At 45.3% G+C, this 18,035-nt stretch overlaps 1 protein-coding gene and 1 long non-coding RNA gene across 2 annotated transcripts in view; one reads left to right on the forward strand and one right to left on the reverse strand.

Annotated features, from left to right (window-relative positions):
- Positions 1–18,035, forward strand: part of SEL1L3 (SEL1L family member 3) — a 97,327-nt gene that overhangs the window by 1,102 nt on the left and 78,190 nt on the right. The window contains exon 2 of the mRNA XM_070506110.1: positions 11,503–12,073. Coding sequence (XP_070362211.1) covers positions 11,503–12,073 — 571 coding nt within the window. The remainder of the gene's footprint in view (positions 1–11,502; positions 12,074–18,035) is intronic.
- Positions 290–1,564, reverse strand: LOC106840438 (uncharacterized). The gene is made up of 3 exons (XR_006526033.2): positions 1,398–1,564; positions 1,097–1,233; positions 290–932 (listed from the first exon to the last, which is right to left on the reverse strand). It is a non-coding gene; the product is annotated as an uncharacterized lncRNA (long non-coding RNA).

The following is an 18,035-nucleotide window of genomic DNA, read 5'->3' on the forward strand; positions in this document are numbered from 1 at the left end:
CTCATTTGAAATACCAGAGTAATTTAGACCCTCAGAACGAGGTGGGAGGTAATCCTCAATTCCTTTGATGGCTTGCTTTCATCTGTCTGCTTTGAATTCTCCTAAACAATAGTAAATTTACAAAAGGTGACACCCTTCCTGTCCAGCCTACCTTATGTTCCAGGATCCTGCAGAAACCTTGGGTTATCTCACCATATATTATTGTAAATAAATGAATGGAAAATGCTGAATCATGAAACTGATGTAATAGGAAATTCACAGAATGCTAAAAGAAAAAAAATTAAGCAGTATCATTGTCCAGAATTCCTTTAATTTATGTGGCATTGTCATTATTCAGAGTTTTTCTTCATCAAAGCTAAAAACTGCTGAGGAGACACTGACGGAATTAGAGTTTGGTTCCAGAGAAATTTGCCACCCAGCCCAAGTTTCTTTTGAGGCTCTTTACTTCTTGGATGTTTCATTTCTTGAAGCAAGAGGGTGTAAAAATGCAAATTGTATTTCTGCTTTTGCATCTACCTGTTGAGCGATCCATGCTTTTTCTCATATTTTAAAATTAGCCAGTACCAAATTTTCTGGTTGAATATACCTCATATTTTCATAAGAAGTTGTTGGTTAGCATGAATGATTTTTTTTCACCCAAGAGATATTATTATTTAATATTTATGCCACAAGGTTACAGCACACAGGCTCATAAATAAAACTGCTGCTATGACAAATGACAGGGTTTCAGTTTAAACAGATGATCCGCTTCCACAAGGCGCTGGTTTACCCACAGAGGCAGAAATTATGTAGTAGAGTAGAGTGTGAAACAGTAATTTACAGGTGGTCTGGAAAGTTCCACATGGAAATCCCAAGGCCTTGCAAGGAGAGAGCACTTCTTGACAGTTCCAAGAAATCACGGTCACGAGAGCCAAGCCTAAAGGCCTAGTGATCTGTGGGAACAGAGGCAGCTGATGGAGCAAGTATAAAAGTTCTGTATGGACCAAGGGGGACTTAAGAAAAGAGATCACAGCAAGGGGGACAATGATGCTCTGGATAGGTCAGAGTGAGGTAGAGAAGTGGGGAGGTAGGGCTCTGAAAAGATTATAGAAAATACCGTAATGTGGAAAATAACTAGAGCATGGCTGGACGTCTTGGCAGGCAGGGCAGGAATGGACTTGGGAACTCTCTTGGAGAGGAAATGTCTGTCCTTCTTGACTGTGTGTGCTTCCTTCAGATGAGCTTCAGAGGCCACTGCAAAAGAAAGACTTTGATAAACAGGAAGGCCATTTTGCAAGTGAATGAGAAGGTTTTGCTAAACCCAAGAAAGCAAAAGTGTGGCTTGGAAGATGGGCTTCACTTTTGGTGCTAAAAGTCTAGCCATTTGCTAGGGATTTTGTTCTAGAGGGCTGTGATACCTGAGATCCTGCTGAAAGGCAAGGCTTCTTGACCTTGGAGAAGTGTGGTGTGCACATTGGGGAAAATGTAAACATCTGCATGAAATGTGTGAAAAACATGAGACAGCCGAGAAAAAATGCACAGTAGTGTGCATTCTCCTCTTCAAGGTCTACTTCCTAGAGGAAGTGACTGCTAAGGGAAGGAGGGTGGGCAGGTGGAGGGTAGAGGTGGAGCCGAATAGCTAGGCAGGATCTCAGGAATAGGTAGACACTAGAGGGTGAAAGCTATCTCATAATTTGAAAGCCTAAATAATAATATTAATAGTAGTGGTTTCTTTGTGCTAAGTCATTTACATGCATTATCCGGTATTAATCTTCACAACAACATTGTGAGATAGGAGCTATTGTGATCCCCATTCAGATGAGGTAACTGAGGCTCAGAGAGGTTAAGTAAGCTTCCCCAGGCCACATAGGTAGTCCGAGATTGAAACCCAAATCTATCTGCTTCCAGAGCCTCAGTTCTTAGCCATGCTAGCTTATTGCCTTCTGGATTTTGCTGCTTGTAACCCATTCCCCTCATGCATAGATGTATGGGCCATTAGCAAAGCTCTTGCAATTAACAGCTACTGTGCAATTGGCCAGGATGTGAGGTCATGTCTAAAGTAGCCTAAAATATACAAAGCAGGAAGCGCAGGCCACAGAATAGAAGCAGGATGTTAAAGAGAAAAAAAAAAAAAAGGTAAAACCAAAAGATATTTGCCATCTGCAATGGAGAGGTAAAGGATGGAATCTTTATATAGTCCGGAGGCAGCTGGCAGAGTTCAGCATTGAGTTTGTACGAATGTGTGTCCAAGTGCGGGCCCAGTGTGCCTTGGCATGCATTCCAAAGCCAAACTGTCCTTGATTTGGGGCTTGATTCCCATTTTGTGTTGTTCCCACCTATTTGCTTGTTCACAAGGGCTGGAGGTTGAGTGGCTTTCTGAACAGATGCCTTTAAGTCCCTGCCCTCCTGGGGAGCGTGCTTCCTGGAGGCGGGGTCCAGAGGCGATGGGCACATGCCTTCTCCATTGGTGGGGACAGAGTAACCTTCAGTAGCAGCCCAAGAACAGTACTGTGACTGTAGCTAGGATACTGCCAAAGCATGAATAATTGTGACGAGGCCTGAAAGATAAGTCACGGAACGATGCCAAGCAGATTTCTGAAAAGATGATCCCTGGTTCCAGCAGCTGCCAGAAAATTTTGAGGTCAGCAAGGTCAAGATGCACAGGGCCTCCTCAGAGAGGGTGAGGGCCTTGAAAGCAAACAGTAACGAACTCACTTCCCTTGAGGTCACTGGTGCTGAGTCGTGTGGTCCACACAGGACTTGCTCTGCCCAGTAGACCCCCTTGCCATTCTCTTGCATCGTTAACTCTTACCTTCCTCTAGACTTGGCTAGGACAGCCCGAGGCTGCTCCAGCCCCATCTGTGACAATGGCACTTGTACAAGGCAGTTCTGTCCATTCCGAACTCTGGTCTCGAATGTATAATTTTTTCTTAAATGAGCAAACAAACCTCACAATGGCTAGTATTGATGTCAGCTGTAGAGCTGAAATATTCAGAGTGGATGTTTTTTCTTGTTAGACAATCAAAGGACAAAGAAATAAAAGGACATTTGCTGCAGAGATGTGCGTGGGGATCGTTAGCAGACATTGGCTGTGACCGAGTCTTGTGCAGAATTCTCTGTAAGTGGCCACAGACCTTCAGTTATCCCTCTAGAAGTAGTCATTAATTCTTGACTCTGTGTGTACCACAGGACCTACTAAGATCAAAACGGGGTACAGAGACCCTCAATCATCCAGCTTGTGCAAGAGTGATTATGGGTATTTGAAATATAGAGATCATCCTCAAACTTGACATCAGTCAGTGGCTTCCACGTCCATCCTAACCAGAGATCCTAAAATCTCCTAAGCAATGGTGTTTGCCTCTTGCCCTCTATTCCTGTTGGCTAAGGTGTGGGAGCCCTGAATTGGCTGAAAGGAAGCAGCTGGAGGAAAGGTAGAAGAGAAGAGGTGAAGAAGCCAGGCAGTTCACAGGGAAGATGGATGGACTCGAGGAGACCATAAATAGCCTACAGTGAATTCCGTTACCCTGTTTATTGGCTCATCCCAGTCCCCTGAGAGCAGACCTGAGGGGCAGGAGGGCCAGGCAGCGTGTGAGGAATTGCTGAGGAAATTCTGCTTTGGCAGATCCTGTTTGTCTCCCATCCTCACCTGAGGAAGGGCTTCATCAAGCTGAGGCTCAGTGTGGTGTGTGTGTTTGTGGGTAGGATAACATCTACCCTCCCCAGACACAAGGCTTCATGATGGAAATTTAGCCGCCCCTCACTTTCAAGATGGGGGTGAGCAAAGTCCCAAGATACCCTCACCTGTAGCCAGAAAGTGGTGACACCTGTAGAGGGAAGTGGGTGAGTTGAGGGCATCGTTTTGGGTGTTTCTGGAAGGCACCAGTGCTGACAAAGTCAGCACTTATGGATTTGAATTTTGGTTCTGCTTTTCAGTAGCTGGTTGACCTCGGGCAAGTTGTTTACCGTCTTGGAGTCCGTTCCGTTTCATCAGCTGGAATGTTGTGTCCCTTACAGGGCTGTTGTGAGAATTAGGTTTGAAGTAAAAAGTTCTGTAAGTTCAATGTGAGAGGATGAGGTTAGAAGTGAGTGGGAAGAAAGACTTACTGCACCTGTCCCAATGCCCAGCGCACAGTAGGTACTCAATGAAATCAAACCAAACCAAACCTTGGTGACCTGCATATGATTTGAGTTAGAAAGAAATAGCACATCAAATAGTATTACAGTGGGCGAGAAGACCCAACACAGCTAGGACTATGATGGTTATTGTGATGAATGGGTTTCTCTGGCCAGCTCTCAGTTTGGGAAGACATACTGGTTGACTGGGAAGTGTTTCCCAAGGCACATCTTGATTTTGAAGTCCATATTGACATTATCTCCCATTCTGCTTAATTGCATGCTTTATTGACAGAAACAGAATTTTTTCTTATTTCTAGTCAGCAGAAATTGGAAAAGTAGGCTTGGAAGCCAATACAATTGCCTTTTTGACCTATGGAAAGTTTGATCCAGCCAGTTGAGTGGAGAGGACGCGCTCACGAGCCAAAGTTTCTTTAGGCGACTGATGGGGTGGAATGGGCAGGAGTGAGAAAGACAGTCACTTATTGTTTGCATATCTGAAGCCCCCACATACATGTGTGAGTGTAAATGAACTTCCCATAGCGAGACATGAATGATGAAGACTTTCCAATCTCTCTGTCCCTTCCTTAAATAACAAGTGGATCGTACAGAGAAGGGAGCCAACTGTTCTCAGCCCTTTGGAACAAGGGAGGACTGTTTGAATAGAGTCTCTTCCTATTGATTTTGTTTAAGGGAATCAGATGCAGTCAGACTCAAAGAAGTTTAGGCAGTATTGATAGATTTTTTTTCCATCCAGAAGATACATAAATTCATCTGGTTTTCAATTCCCGGGCTGAATTAAATGCATTTAGGTCTCCAATTTTGGGTCTTTTATGATGAACACACATTGACCGACTCCTTTCTTTCTTTGTTCCAAAAATTTACAATACTTACACAATTACGCAAAGACAAAGGCATCTGTGTTTTGTGGCTGTGTGTGACGATGTCAAATTTGACTTTGATTAGGGCTTACTTGTGGTATAAACAGGTGTTTGGGGGCTCACCAGCTTTCAGAGTCCAGCTCCATTGTGTGCGGAACAGATCGGTAGCTTCCGAGGTGGAACATCTATGTGGCTGCCTAAATGGCATAATTTGAGCGACACAGAAATGTCCCTTACACCCCAGATATCTTGCTTACAGCTGCAGTGCATTTGGGCTCTGCTTTTAAGGCATTATTTCCGCCAGGCTGGCATAGAAATGCAGATATGGGACATTACCACAGTATTTTTTCATTATCCCATTAACGTGGATGAACTTGCCAGATGAACAGGAGTCCAACAGAGGGTGGAGGGATAGGAAATTTTAGAAGTTTAATTTGTATTTTTGGTGTGGAGAATTGGAAAAGTTCTAGAATGTAGTGCGATTGGCTGAAAGGTCTGGAGGGACTAGGTAGCTGGGAAAAGTCCACTCCAGGTGGGTGTCAGACCCTGACCTCACAGTGCCGCAGGTCAGCTCTGACCCCCAGGGGCCCAGTAAGATGCCAAAGGGTGAGGGCTCTTTGTAAGAAAGTAGCACGGGCCTCCTTACAAAAGAACTTGTGAATGTTAGGAAAAGGTGGGGGGGGACTCACGATTGGATCAAGTCCTTCGGTTTATGTGCAGGTACCCCCACCATGTGCAGCAGTGACCTAGGATGGACCACCGAGGCACCTGGCAGAAATGCCCACTCGTGGCACTTTATTTTGACAGGAAACACGTACCAAAATCCTACTGTGTGCCAAGCTCTATCTTAGAAGCCAGAGACATAAAAATGAATAAGACACGGACTCTGACCTTATGATTTCTAAACAAAGGAATGTTTGGGTAATTTTTAGCTCGTGTTAATGCAACCTGGCATGTGAAAATACCTATGAAGGTTGGACACGTGTCATGCCTGTAGCTGAAACTCAAGTTAATTGCTTTCTTTTCCTGGCAGGAAACAGCTCATAACCACACACATGACTTGAGCCAGGAAATCAGCTTCAGCTTAATCAATATTTAGAGTGTGATGTGTTGCTAATCGGTGTTGGTTTTGTACATAACAGAGGTGGCCACAATTCATGGTGTGGCAGCTGCCCACTGGGTCCATTCCAACCCACGAGATGCCAGCTTCCTACATTGCACAGGTGCCCAAAAGACTGAAGATGGTTAACACCTTCTTGAGGGATTTAGACCATGCTCCTAAAGCTACATATGCTCATTTCAAGGTCCGCCTTGGGACCAGCATGCCCCCGTCATATTAAGAAAAATTGCTCCATCCCTGAGGTTGATCTTCTCTTGTACCCTAGCTGTCACTCATGCTTCTCCCACTTCTCAAATAATCTTTCTCAGTCTGTGAAATTATATCTCTTTGCCCAGCCTGGCTCCAACTTCTTATCCTACTTAAATCTTTATTGAAAGAAACAAAAGTAAGATGTCAATACCGCCACCGGGAAACCTTAGTAAAATAATAGATCTAGCCCCATCAACTACACATACATGAAATTATGCCTAACTGGGTTATTAGTTTCATTTCTTCTTTATGATAATACCTTTAAAAGCATTATCTTCTGTCACTTCATGTTCTTCAAAACTATCTACAATAAAAGTTTGATAATCTAGAACAGCGGTCAGCAAACTGGCCCATGGGTCAATCCAGGCAGCTGCCTGTTTTTGTAAACAAAGCGGTGCTGAACGACAGCCATGCTCATTTGCTTATGAGTTGTCTGTGACTGTTTTCTCGATACCACGGCAGAGTTGAGTAGTTGCGATAGACGTTGAGTGGCCTAAAAACCTAAAATATTTACTGTGTGGTCCTTTACCATATGGTCAGGAAAAGTCTGCTGACCTCAAATCTAGAATAGCACCCTCCAGTAGAAATATGATGTGAGCCAGAAAAGCGAGCAAAATATCTAATTTCAGATTTTCTAGTTCCCACATTAAAAAAGTGAACACAAACAGGAAATTAATGTCAGTGATATATTTAACTCACTGTATCCTAATATTATCGTTTCAACATGTAATCAGTGTAAGAATTACTAATGAGATCTTTTACCTCCTTTTTTAATATTTAATCTTGGAAATCCAGTGTATATTTTACATTTAACAGCACATCTCAGTTTGGACCAGCCATATTATGAGTGTTTAATGTGACCTGTGGCCACTGTGGATCATAAGCAAAACTGAAACCATATTCAGCATGCTGTGTTTATTAACGCAGAAAAGTGGGCTGGTGCATTTTTAGCAATAAGATGTAAAGTAAGGAACATGATTATTATTAACTGCACTTTGCAATGAAATATAGTGAAATCAAATAGCCCTTCTCCCTGCATTTTGTTTAAAAAAGGTTTTCACTGGAGTTCCTAGCATCAGCAATAAAAACATGATAAAAAAAATCGAAGTGGGAGGACTGCGCCTTAGTGAGGTTTTGAGGTACACATGTGAAGAAAGAGGAAGAGGTGTTAAGTCATTTTTTGAAAAGGAACACAACGTGATATTTAATATATCACAGCATGTCCTGGACTCCTCCCTATTGTCTCGCTAAATAAGCAATGTCTCCTTCCGGTGGAATTGTGGAAGGGCACCACTGGGGGCATTTGGAATGAGGAGCGCTGGCCACTCATTGGCTGCTGTCCTAGTCCAACCTCCATCAGTGCCAGCGATCTCTGGCTTCTGCTGAACTCTGTTGTGGGCTTAACGGCTTGATTCGCATCTTGAGAAGGGGGCCACATCTTGGCACATCTGGCCACATGCATAAACCACCACTTGTGGACAAACACCGACTGTATCTCTATTCATCTGAAAGCAGAATTTAGCCTGGAGTTGCCAGGCAGCTGTGCAATGCAACTCTTTCGTCTCGCTGTTGTGCCTATGGGGTGGGAATGGGGGTGACAAAAAGGAGCCTGGTTTCTGGGCTTGCCTCTGCAAAGCCACCAGCTGGGTGATGTCGGAGGATGTCACCTCTCCGTTGCCATTTGCTCGTCTGAAAAATGGACTGGGCCGGCTTGTCACCAAGGGCTCGTCTGCTAACATGCTCTACTTCTAATTATAAGATTATTTTTGTATGTGTTTCCCTCCCTGTAATTTGGAAGTGGAAGTGAGCCCATAAAACAATTCAGCCTCCCCCTGCAGGGATGGGCAGTTTGGACTGTGCCCTGCTCTTGACATGTTTCTTCCCACAGATTTCCCATGACGAATCTAGAGGAATGGCCCGCCCTTCTCCTGTTCTCCCTCTACCATTGGGAGAAGCTACATTTTCCATTTTCATCTTTTAGGACTGTTGCTTTTCTCCCCTCCCCTCACTATTTTTTCCCCAAAATTCATGTAGCGCAAAATTCAAAAGATAAGTAAGGACATACAGTCCCGATCTCTCACTTACCCTGTCTCCTGGTCCCCTCATCCTTTATGCGACTAACCAATGCCATATGCGTTCAAGCAAATATGTCTATATTTTTTCCTTTTTTAAAAAATCCAACAGGTACTTCTGAACCGTGCTTTAAAAAAACCAAAACTCAAACTTTGGAAATCATTTCATTCTGTGTACATGAAGCTCTTCTTCACTTTAGTAGCTGTGTAGTACTCCAGGAGTGGATGTGCTATAATTTGTTGCACCAGCCCTCTTGACAGACATTTAAGTTTTTCATCTTTTGCTATGACAAACACTGCTGCAGTGAAAAGCTATACATGCATCATTTTGCATAAATTTGAGTATATTTGTAGGATAAAATCCTAGAAGAGGAATTATTGACCCAGAGTGTGGGTGGCTTGATCCTTTTGATAGACACTGCCCGATTGCCCTTCGTGGATATCACTCCCACCAGCAAGACAGAACAGGGCAGACTTGCCTACGCTCGGCGGCCAGTACAGTGACTTATTGGACTTTTTAATGTCCGTGAATCTAATAGGTTAAAAATGGTATCTCAGTGTAGTTTCCATTTGCATTTCTCTTACTATGAGAATTTGCAATGAACTATGTTTGTTTATTTTTCTTCATTGTCAGCTTTGTTTCTAAATGACTGTCGGTACTTTAAAATAGAAACACCATCCTCTTTTGCAGAAACCTTCATTGATAGTTTGTTGTTAGTTGAAAACAAGTGCATGTTCTTTGGGTTGGGATTCAGTGTCCTCCAGCGCCGGGACCCTGCCTTTTAACCTCGTATCCCCATGTCCTTCTGTGTCTTTACCCTCTTCTATTCTCTGGCCAAACCAAGCTGCTTGCTAGTCCCCAAATACGCCTGCGTTTCCCTGCCTTCTTGGCCCTACTTAAGCTGTTCACATCACCTGCAGTGTCTCCCCTTTGCCTCTCTACCTAACGAACTTCTCTTCATCCCTCAAAGCCCAACTGAAGTACCATTTTTTCCATAAAGCCTGTCCCAGACCCCCCCAGTCAGAGTTGCTCTCACCTGGTGCTGTGCTTCTTTCGGGCTTGTTTGTAGTTTGACCAGAGCACTGGCCATGTCCTGTCTTGTGTCACTGTCATTTGTAAACAGAATTCCTGATCCTTATCCACTCTGCCTCTCCTACAGCCCCAGGCCAGAACTGAAGAACAGGGTCCCTGTTTCTTCCTTCTTTAGAAAAGACCACAGTGACCTTTTTCTTCAAAATTGTGGTAAAAAATATTCATAGCATAAAATTTATGATTTTAACCTTTTTTAGGGGTATGATTCAGTGACATTAGGTACATTCACACTGCTGTGCAACCGTCACCACCATCCATCTCCAGAACACTTTTCATCTTGCAAAACTGAAACTCTGTACGCATTAAACACTAGCTCCTCGTTCTCCTTTTCCCCAGCCCCTGGCCACCACCATTCTACTTTCTGTCTCTATGAACCTGACTACTCTAGTAGTCATGTAAGTGGAATCAAAGAGTATTTGGGTTTTTTTTGTGACTGGCTTATTTCACTTAGCATGTCCTCAAAGTTCATTTATGTTGTAGCATGTGTCATAATTTCCTTCCTTAAAAAAAATGCTAAAAAAGCATTCCTTTGTGTGTATATACTACATTTTATCTGTTCATCCCATCAGTGGACATTGGGGTTGTGTCCACATTTTAGCCATTATGAATAATGCTGCTGTGAACATGAGCGTATGACTGTGAAGAGCTCTCTTCCAGTGCCTGCTGTCACCTCTTGGGCATATACGCAGAAGTAGAATTGCTGGATTGTATGATAATTCTTTTTTTTTTTTTTTTAAAGATTGGCACCTGAGCTAACAACTGTTGCCAATCTTCTGTTTTTGGTTTTTCTGCTTTTTCTCCCGACATCCTCCCAATACATAGTTGTATATTTTTTTAGTTGTGGGTCCTTCTAGTTGTGGCATGTGGGATGCCGCCTCAACGTGGCCTGATGAGCGGTGTCATGTCTGCACCCAGGATCCGAACCGGTGAAACCCTGGGCCGCTGAAACGGAGCGCTCGAACTTAACCACTCGGCTACGGGGCGGCCCCGATAATTCTGTGTTTAAGTCTTTGAGGAACTGCTGTACTGCTTTTCACAGTGGCTGCACTGTTTCACATTCCCACCAGCGATGCACAAGGGTTCCAGTTTCTCTATATCCTGTCCAATACTTGTCACTTTCTGGTTTTTGTTGTTGTTGTTGATAATAGCCATTCTAATGGATGTGAAGTGGTCCAAAGTAACATTTTTGCTATTATTTTGGATGCCCAAATCACGAAGTCGTATTCAGAAGAGCTCTTAGGACCCATTCTTCAGTGCCTTGTGCTTAAAACATTGCCTTAGTTTCACTACCAAACTTTCCAAATTTCTTCTGGAAGGAATGTCCACATTGAGAGATCTTCATCATTTAAAAAACTAGATGAATAAACACATGGCAAAATCTTTCCTGGCCCGTGTAGCACCATCCATGGTAAAAGACTCGGACAGCAGCCTGTGGTCCCAGCCTGCTTGTGTGTGATTTGGAGCGACAGAAAGCTCCTGCTGGTCCATCCATCACTCACGCTTGCTTTGGCTTAGCACTTTCGGGAGCAAAACGGTTGTTGTCCCTGTTATGTTCTCTCTCAGGTGCCCTTTGAACTCTTCTCCCACCATTTGATTTGGCTGCATCTCACCACGATTTGAAGTTATGATCATAGTTTGGGCATGTCTGGATTGTCTCTTTTTCCCTCTAAGGCAGGTGCGCTGCTACTGGATTTGTTGTGAACTAGCTCCTCCATTTGGAAACCAGCTCTGGAATGATTGCCACATAGCTTTGAAAGTCACATTTCGATCAGCAGATGCTCCTGAGTCTGAGGAGAGAGTGTAATGTGACCTAATCTTCATTTGTGTGTATGCTGGTTTTTCTCCAATTGTTCTGTCGTAGTTTCGACATCTTTTATCTTCCGCATGCATCGCTTTATGTAGCTGGATATTTTTTTAGCCCAGGAAAATAATGATGCACATATCTGTTAATATGGTGATGTTTAAACTTATTATATCTATTTTTTTTCTTTTCAGAATTTTGTGCCGTCTTTGGGCAGGCAGACTTCCCTGACTACGTCGGTGATACCCAAAGCTGAGCGGAGCCTGGCTTACAAAGACTTTATTTATTTCACTGTCTTTGAAGGAAACGTTCGCAACGTTTCTGAAGTCTCGGTCGAGTACTTATGCTCTCAGCCTTGTGTCGTCAATTTGGAAGCAGTCGTTTCTTCTGAGTTCAGAAGCAGCATTCCCGTGTACAAAAAGAGGTGGAAGAATGAGAAACACCTTCACACCAGCAGGAGACAAATAGTACACGTGAAATTTCCGAGCATCATGGTTTACAGAGATGATTATTTCATCAGATATTCCATTTCGGTGTCCGCGGTGGTACTACGCGCCTGGATTACTCACAAATATAGTGGTGGAGACTTAAATGTTAAATGGGAGGAAAACTTGCTATACGCCGTGGCGACGAATTATACTCTGCTGACTACCGTCCCGCCTTTTGAACGCCCTTTCAAAGATCATCAAGTGTGCCTTGAGTGGAACACAGATTATATTTGGAACCTTCGAGCAAACAAGATTCCCCAGTGTCCTCTTGAAAATGGTAGGTCATTCGCCTTGCTAGGAACCTAATTCGCATTTCTTCAGATAGCCTGTGTCATAAGAGGGTGGCAGGGGAAAACTCTTATATTAGCAGTGGAGGAGGCGAGGAAAATGAAGGGACACACTGTGTCTGTAATTTCGGACTTTGGGGATGAAAGGGGAAAATTAAAAAGGTGAGGAGAGGAGAAAGAGTAGGAGAGAATAGGACTGAAGATGAAAGTGGGAAGGACAAAGAGGGCATGGAACGGGGCCTTGAGAGGTTTAGATCTGCTTTAAGGAGAAAAGGGGTATTAATGCCACTGAAGCAAGGATTGGGAAAATCTTTCTCCCCGTCTCCCCTCAAAAATCCCTCAAGATGGGGCGGGCTCCGTGGCCGAGTGGTTAAGTTCGCACGCTCTGCTGCGTCGGCCCAGGGTTCGGATCCTAGGCGTGGACATGGCACTGCTGGTCAGGCCACGTTGAGGCAGCGTCCTACATCCCACAACTAGAAGGACCTACAGCTAAGATATACAGCTATGTACGGGGGTTGGGGGTGGGGAATAAAGCAGGAAAAAAAAAAAGGAAGAAAGATTGGCAACAGTTGTTAGCCTAGGTGCCAATCTTTAAAAAAAAAAAAAAAATCGCTCAAGTGGCAGTTATTTTTAGTGCAGCACTGGCTTTTCAGCCAAGCAGACCCGGGTTCGACTCCTGGTTCTGCCACTTTCTGCCTGTGTAATTTTGGAACTTTTGGAGCCTCAGTTTTCTTATCTGTAAAATGGGGATAATAAATAACAATTCCCTCAGAACAGTGTTGTGAGAATGAAATGAGGTGTAATTTGCTTAGCATATAATCAGCACTCAGTGAAAAGAAGCCATGATGATGATAGAGTCCAAACTCTGCATTTTATCCTAAATACCACATGGTCACAGCCACCGAAGGACCAATGCAGGAGGCTCCTCAGCCTCTCTTAGGCATGGGGGTTGGAGATCTCTGGCTGTGTGCACTTGGAAGAAGGGGTCAGAAGTTCTCTCCACTGGTTGGAGGGGCACCTTGCTATGTGGATGCTGAGCACCTGCCAGCTCTCCTCCCTACTCTGCAATGGGGAGTCAACCCCGGGCATGCTCCCAGGCACCACCTGGGGTCTGGCAGTGTTTCCTAAAGTGTGGCCCTAGGACACATTGCCACAGAATCACCCAGGGCTCCTGTTGCAAATGCAAATTCCCAGGCCCCATCCAGTACCTACTCAGTCAGGGTCTGTGGGGAACAGGGCCCTGGAATCAGCATTTTAAACACATCCTCGGGGCTCTGATGCATCCCAAAGCTTGAGAGCCTGTGCAGCAGGGGCAGAGCGGGCAGGACGTGGGTCTAGAGTTACTGTGGCCAGACCTCCAGGCAGGGTTGCGGGGTGGAGGAAGTCCATGGACCTGTGACAGCACTGCCTTCCACCGCTGTGACTGACACCTCCTAGTCTTTAAGAGGCCTGGTTTGGGGCAAGGTGACTTAAGGACCTGGCGGAAACAATGGCAATGACTGTTTCCTGGGGCCACTCCAAAACTGCCCAGCATAGAATGAAAACTTAAAGGGCCTGTGCAACCACATATTATAATTGATCAGAACCCACTTGCCATAGAAACAACACATTTGGCATTTAAAAGAAAAACTGTTCATTTTGAAATAATTATAGAGTCTCAGGAAGTTGCAAAAATGGTAGAGATTCCCATGTCTCCTTCCACAAGCTTCCCCTAATGGTGACATCCTTCATAACGCTTGTACAATACCAAAACCAGGAAACTGACGTTGCTTTAATACCATTAACCAGACTATAGACCTTATTCATATTTCACCAGTTTTTATGTGCACTTGTGTATGTGTATATGGTTCTGTACAATTTTATCCTACGTTTTGTTTTAATAACCCTGTTCAGTGTCTAGCTTATTCCATGATGGTGCAATGCTTTAAAGACAAAGATATCTAGAAGAAAAAGGCAAGTTCCTTTTCTGTGTGTGTGTGCATTGGGGATAGGACGGGGTAGGTAATTCAATATCTGCAATCGTCGAGCTGCCTGCATTTCGATGATCAATGTGCATCCCTTTTCCAGGCGGAACCCCATGCTAGCCTCCGTCTGGAATGCCATCCACAGGGATCCCTAATTTGTTAAGGAGGAGGAAACACGGGGCACACGCAGCCATAGTGTTACATTGCCTCCGATTTTGTCAGGGCTTAATGATTCCATTTCATGTTTGGCAGATCACATATTTCTCATTGGAGGATGCCTGAATTGCAAGCAGAAAGTTTTCAAATGAAGTCATTTATGAGCCGGCTGAGTTCTTAGGGCGCCTGAACATACCCTTAAAATGTGAGACGTCTTTTCTTTCTTTTGTTGTTCCTTCTCAAATTCATAGAATTCGTATTCTTCAGAATAGCACAGTGGGATTTTTCTCCCCAGCTTCTTCAGAGCATTACTTCTGGGGCAAGAACCAATCTGATAAAAGCATAACGCAGAGGAAAACCTTTCCTGAAAGTCAAAGTCACTGAAATAGGGGAGTGCTCTGTGCACCCTCAAAACCGGCGCTGTTTGCACGACTGTGATTTGCTCACCGAAACAGGGGTCCGTTTCCTCTCCCTCTCTTTAAAAGACAAATCAAAAGAGCGCCAGCGGCAGCCCTATGGAAGGTGTCCACAACCTTTGTTCTTGATATCGGCTGTGCGATGGAAGGGAGCCAGGCTTCTGGCTTGTTCTTAGCAGAGGCTCCTTTATTTGGCTCATGATGAACAAGAGTCAAGTCTGAACAACAAGATGCCATTAGAGAGCCACGGGGGCGCCTTCATGTCTGGTCCCATCACAGTCGTCTGCAGCCAGCATGGGTGTGGGGTGTGGGGAGCGTTTTCTGTGTCAAGTGCCTGGTGTCCGACGAGGGCTCGGCATCCGAACTGAAGTACCTCCCCCACCCCCCGCCACCTTGCTTTCATTTTCTTTTTCCTTTATAAAAAGAGAGAACCAAAGTCCCTGTTCATGGATGTTCCATGATGATCACAGGGCACCCCCCCACCAAAAGCTTAGGTTAGACTCCCGAGGCAAGGGCTGTGTGTGTCCAGACACACCCCCTGCAGCTATCTCCTTCACCAGGACCCGTGCCCAGCCTGGCTGGTGGTCTGATTTTCGGCAGAGGTGCCACAGACTTTTTTGCAGCCCTGCTGAGTAAACCTGCCCCGGATTAGAAGTGGGCAGCCTCTTAGGACATGTGTGTTCCAAGGCTCTGCCACGTGTCCTTCTGGTGCACCTGTGCCTGCTGCACCCTGGGCGTGTGGCCCTAGGTGGTAGGCAGACCACACCTGCAGCTTATTGTCATCCATTTCCTTGGGGGAGGGGACTAGGCGTTAGCTGTTGTCGCTCTCCAGTCACATGTATCCCTGACTCATGCGTGAACTCACTGAGAGAAAGAAATCTACCGCACAGCTCTAGGGGTCCACCTGGAGCTCTCTTCCTATCACATCCTATTGTGAGAGGTCGGCTGGTCCTGTGGCCTCCATCTTCAGACTGTATCACATATTCAGTCACTTCTCACGACATGTATTGCTGTCGTCCTGGTCTAAGCCACCACCGTCCCTGTCTGGACTCTGGCCGCAGCCTGCAAATGGCCTCCCCACTTTGTCCTCAGTCCCCTCACAGCAGCGAGTGTGAACAGGTCACATTGCTCCCTGCAGACAGTTCCTCTCATTGCAGTCAGGAAGGTCAGCCCACATCCCTTACCATGGCCTGTGGAATCTGTCCCTGTCCCCTTGCTGGTGTCCTTCCTGCCATGCTGCCCTCTGCCTACCTGTCCCAGCCACTTAGGCCTGCTTGCTCCTCCTTGAGTGAACCAAGATCATTTCCACTTTGGGACCTTTGCATTCCTGCTCCCTCCACCCAAGATACCCCTCCCCTAGGTCACTACATGGCTTGCTCCCTTACCTCATTCCTCCCTCTGCGAAAATGTCATCTCATCAGAGACTGCTTCCTTGTCCACCTTATCTAAGATGGCAGCCCCAGCCCTGCCCCATGGTTATCCACCTTTATTTTCCTTCATAGCCTTATTGCCACCGGACATTGTAGTTAAATATATTTAATTGCTTATTGGCCTGTTGAGTGTCTCCATACTAGAGCAGAAGCTCCAGGAGGCCAGAGTCCTGTTTTGTTTTGTCCCTGTGCCTGGCACAGCACGTGCATATAGCGGGTATGGAGTGACCATTTGTCAAATGAATGACGGATGCTCTTAGCCGAATGGCCAGGACCTTTTTCTCTCTTATGCTTATGTGTGACAACATCCTTCCGGGGCTGTGTTGCCACCCTAGGGGCCATGCGTGGGTCGGGGTGGCTGTGTTCCTTCCCCGGAACTGGCACCCCTCAGCTTCCCCAGAAGAGCCCATTTGGGCTGTGCTGGTGAAGTCTGCCGCCTCCCTATCAGTGATTCTCCTTTGCCACCACACAGGTGCTCACCTTCGTCCTGCCTGTCCCCCAGTTGGAGTCTGTGATCCCAGCCCTTTGCTTTGGCCAAAGGAGTTCCTTTTTCCAGGGATAGCTGCCATCCCTGACTCCCTCTCTCCACTTGCACCTCCCTCCCGCTGCCACCTTCCATGTCTTCCTGGCAAAATCATACCCATATTTCAATGACCAGCTCAGATTTCCACCCTTCTCCCACTCCTCCCTCCCCCGCCCAACCCTGAAGCTTTTTTTCTTTCTTTTTGATTCCCACAGTTGGAAATTAGCTCTCTACCCTCTGGCCTCCTCTCTGTTGGTAACCTTCTCTGTTCATAGTATGTGTCATGTTCAATTCAGTTAAACACAGATTAATTGAGCACCTATAATGTACCAATTTCTTTACTAAGTCTGGAGGTTCAAAGACACAGACACCGTCCCTCTCTCTCTTTAGGTGCTTATGTGGGAGGCAAACATGACTAAAAATAATAACAGCCACTTTCCTTGACTGAGCACTCACCATGTACCAGACCCTGTGCTAAATACTTTATGTGGGTATCTGATTTAATCTGTCCGGTACTCTACCATCCTATTTACAGAGGAGGAGGAGGAAACTGACTCAGAGAGGTTGCGTAACTTGGCTAAGGTCACATAGCTATTGATAATGGAGCTGGGATTTGAACCCAGGTAGTTTGGTTCCCAAATGCCACACTTAGCTATTAGGCAATACTGCGGAGGGATGTCCTGGAACTATTTATTTATTTTAAGTCATTCATTCATTAAAAAAAGTTACTGAGCAGTCTTTATGTGTTAGGAGCTTTGTTAGGCTTCTTCATAGAAGAGGTGACACTTGGACAGAGGCTTGAAGGATGAGTAGAGTTTTCATAGTGAGAAAAGGCAGAGAGAGAAGGGCATCTGGGCGGAAGGGAAAACATGAACCATACCACGCAGAGGAGAAAATGCAGCTCCATGGGGCGATGTGACGAGCCTGCATCCCTTGATGCGAGGAGTGGCAAATAAGTCTCATCTTGTATGCCAACTCCGCGTGATGGGGGTGGCTGCCCAGAGCATGATGTTGAGAAGGATTCTGAGGCTGAGTCTGTGCCTAGTGGAAAGCACGCCTTTTGGCCTGATCACCAGTGCCGGCCACAGGGTGGAAATGTGGAGTAGCTGCACAGGAGCCACACGTTTGTTCAGGTAGAATCTCACGTGTGAGTTGGGCGATTCGGGAAATAAGACTGGAAAGGCAGGTCGGGGCCACACTTCGAAGGTTCTTAAATGCCATGCTAAGGGCTATTAAACATTCTGCCCTACTGTCTACCTATGTGACTGTTTTTCTGATCTTTTCTCTTAGGTTAGAAACTGGGGAACATGACAGTTTTCTTCTTTTCCACTCTTTTCCTTTCACTAAAAATTCATTCTCATCTTCAGATCCAATGGATTGGAAGCATGATTTCTTATAACAAAATTCCACTACAACAAAATAATAGACGACTAAGTCAAATATTGGGGCCAGACTTTTCCTGT

The sequence above is a fragment of the Equus asinus genome, chromosome 3, assembly GCF_041296235.1.
Source record: "Equus asinus isolate D_3611 breed Donkey chromosome 3, EquAss-T2T_v2, whole genome shotgun sequence".
NCBI lineage: Eukaryota > Metazoa > Chordata > Mammalia > Perissodactyla > Equidae > Equus > Equus asinus.